General features: G+C 52.7%; 1 protein-coding gene across 1 annotated transcript; it reads right to left on the reverse strand.

Moving 5' to 3' along the window:
• Positions 1-1,423: 1,423 nt before the first annotated feature.
• LOC125521044 (AT-hook motif nuclear-localized protein 18-like) lies at positions 1,424-3,037 on the reverse strand. The gene has a single exon (XM_048686099.1). It carries the CDS (start codon positions 2,920-2,922, stop codon positions 1,882-1,884), a length of 1,041 nt encoding a protein of 346 aa, XP_048542056.1. The 5' UTR covers positions 2,923-3,037; the 3' UTR covers positions 1,424-1,881.
• Between the last annotated feature and the right edge of the window lie 251 nt (positions 3,038-3,288).

Raw genomic sequence — 3,288 nt, forward strand, 5'->3', positions numbered from 1 at the left:
TACAATTTGCAATTTTTCAAAAAAAAGGACTTAGTAAAGTGATTTATTTATCCGATATTTGTGAAAGGGATACAATTTAGTTTAGCACAGGTTTTAAATCATAAAATTTCTTGACTAAAATTTGCATTCACTTGACCCCATAACATAAATATATGATATTTTTAGTTGTTTTGGATGGAATAGACCTTTTTATATATGCGGGGCATATTGTGTGAAAAATAGGCAAAATAGAAAGAAGGAATTTGAATTATGTGTAAGCCACATGCAAATGGCTTCATGTCCAAAGGATCATTGGTATTCCTACCTAAATGTGATGGTGTGATGTATTATCCATATCAATATTCAAGCAATAATTCAGGCATTTTGTGAGGCAAAAACAATACATTAGCCATGTAATTGTGCAAACACATTGCTTTAGTAAGTACCTCACAACGATGTGCCTAGCTTGTTATCTGACTTTTCACAACCCCTCTCATTATTTGAGAAACTATATATGAACATTTTCTGCACTCGTTCCAATCGCTTACTTTCTCTACTTCTTTATAAGGTGTCATTTTGGATGACATTCGCATCACCAGGTTGATCAACAACTTCCAAAAATATACCAGAGCAGGCTTGGTTGGACCGGTGACGGTATATGTGCATGTATTTTAGGGGCCGGTTACTGGTTTCCTGAAATTTCTCTTTGTTTGAATGTCATTGATTTGTTGAAACCCATATTTAGCGAGAAACGTTTCCTGGAATGAACCGGAATCCTCGGCACGACCCCGGGAACACACTTTGACATAAGATGTATATTAACTTCATTATACTTAAAATCTAACAAAATCATATATTAAATGTATATCCATCGCAAAAATATATATTAAATGTATATGATTGATGAAAATATCATTCAAGATACCATTGTGCATGTATGTTTCAAGCATATAGCTAATGTCTACACATTTTTAGATAACAACATCAATCCTTTTGTGAATGTCGAGTCACACCAATGTCCAAAACATTATGGAGAAAAAGCGTTTAGAATTTGGACCACTGATTCGAGCACCATTTTTGAGTTATTCTGAGACCGTATAGATCTCTCATCACCTGTAGCCAAGCGTATGTGGGTGTCTCAAAGAGAATCAAGCACAAGGAGACATCTGTGAGCATATATGTCCGGTCCGAGACATAAAATATAGCAAGGTTGTGTGTGTGTGGTGTGCTGGTGCAGTGGTTGGGCTTGCTGCTAGGTTGTGCAGCGCTGTTCCAGCCAGCAAACAAGCAACCAAAATGGGAAAACAACATACTAGGAGAATTGGTGAAGTTGTTCGTGCGGCTGATACCATCTGTGTGTCCGTTTCTCTCTCTAACCAAGTCATCGATTTGTATGTATGAATGCAGAAACATATAGAAAATATGATCGAACTGGCCCAAGAGAAACAACAAGGGAGTCACCCATCATCCTCCATAAAATACGCAGGTTTGTTCAAAGCTAGCTAGTCATGCATGTAGCATCAGGACAAAGATAGAGACAGATGGATTAAGATATGAACGAACCAACAAAGCTTCTACTACTTGATTGTAATTACCACTAAGCCCTTCCTCTCCGTTGATCCTACATGGTGCATGCATTGCTTGCTTGATTGGGTAAAAGGGGTTGAAGGTAAAAACATAGAATTAACATTGACACACTACTTAGGAAACACTAGTTTGTTTCACCATGGTCCATGGATGCCCTTGCTAGCTACTTGCAAGCAGACAAAGAGTAACAACAGGATCGAGATCGATTGATTGATTGATGAGGAGCATAATTAGCAGAGGAGATAGGAGTTGATAATGGATGAACTCTTAGCTTCGGTTCCGTCCCTCCATGTGCGTCGGTGGATCGGTTGATGATCAGTAGGGCGAGACGCGGCCGCCGCTGCCGCCCGGGGTGGTCCAGCCGTAGGGGTCGCCGGGGAGCTGCTGGAGGCCGTTCATCAGGTTGTGGGGGAGGTGGTGGTCGGGCGCCTGCGCCAGGGACGAGGACGGCTGGTGCTGCTGCTGGAGCTGGTGTGTCGGCAATGGCAGCGGCGGTGGGGAGGAGTGCGCCTGCGCGAGGCCCTGCGCTGCGGATGGCTCTTCGTCGTCGAGGGGGAGGCGCTCGTAGGAGGCGTTGCCAAAGGAGGCGGCCATGATGACCACCGGGCCGGAGGCCACGAGCGCGCCGGCGACCGAGCCGCCCACGACCTGGCCCTGGCCGCCGGAGACGTACACGGTGAGCCCCGTGGCGGAAGGAGGCGCTGGCGGGGGCAGGAAGGAGCCGGAGAGCGAGAGGATGTCGAAGCAGCCAGCGAGCGTGGCGACGGCGCCGCCGGGCTGGCGGACGGAGACGTTGGCGACGGCGCCCGTGCCGCTGAGCACGCAGACCCCCACCTGGCGGCGGCGCGCGAAGGCGGCGACGCAGTCGACGACGTCGCATCCGGCGGCGACCTCGAGGACGTGCGCCCGCAGCGCGCTGGCGCTGTCCCGCGTGATGATGACGGGCGGCTTGGGCTTGTTCTTGGACCCCGCGGGCCGGCCCCTGGGCCGCCGCATCACCGCCAGCGCCTGCTGCTGCTGCTGCTGCCCCTCCTCGCCTCCTCCGCCGCCCGCGTGCTGCTGCTGCTGCTGCGCGGATCCTCCTCCTCCGCCGCCGCCGCCGCCCATGTGCTGCTCGCCCTCGCCGCCGCTGTTGCCGTTGTTGCTGCCGCCGCTGTTGATGGTGGTGTTGCTCTCGTCCACGAGCTCCTGCTTGGCCAGCATCCCGCCGAGCAGCTGCTGGTGGTGGTCCTGGAAATGCTGGAACGCCGGGTGCTGCTGCTGGCCCGGGAAGTGGCCGTGGAACGGGTGGAACGTCCCCACCGGCGGCCCGAAGTGGTGGCCCCCGCCGTGCGCCGCCGCGGCCACCGGATCCATCGATCCAAATCCCTGCCGGCTACGCTTGCAAGCAAGACGAACGCGGTGACGACGACGGACGACGGACGGTGGAGTGGTGGAGGTGGTCAAAGCTCAAAGGCCGGGTTTTGCGTTTGGTGCGGTGCTCGGAGGGGAGGGTAGGGAGGGGGGGTTAAGACAAGCGCGTAGATTGGGGGGGTGAGGGGGGGCGCGGGGCCCACGCGAGCGCGAGGGTGGTGGTGGGGTGGGGCCCACCGGAGCTCCGGCCCTGGGGTCGTCGTCTCCTGATGGCGATCGGGTCGGGCGGTCAGACGAAGATGAGATCAGTACTGCCGCTGGTGCTGGCCACGTCGCCGGCCCCCTGACATGCATGTCTCGCTGCAGGCA

The sequence above is a fragment of the Triticum urartu genome, chromosome 7 (genome assembly GCF_003073215.2).
Source record: "Triticum urartu cultivar G1812 chromosome 7, Tu2.1, whole genome shotgun sequence".
In the NCBI taxonomy this organism is placed as follows: Eukaryota; Viridiplantae; Streptophyta; class Magnoliopsida; order Poales; family Poaceae; genus Triticum; species Triticum urartu.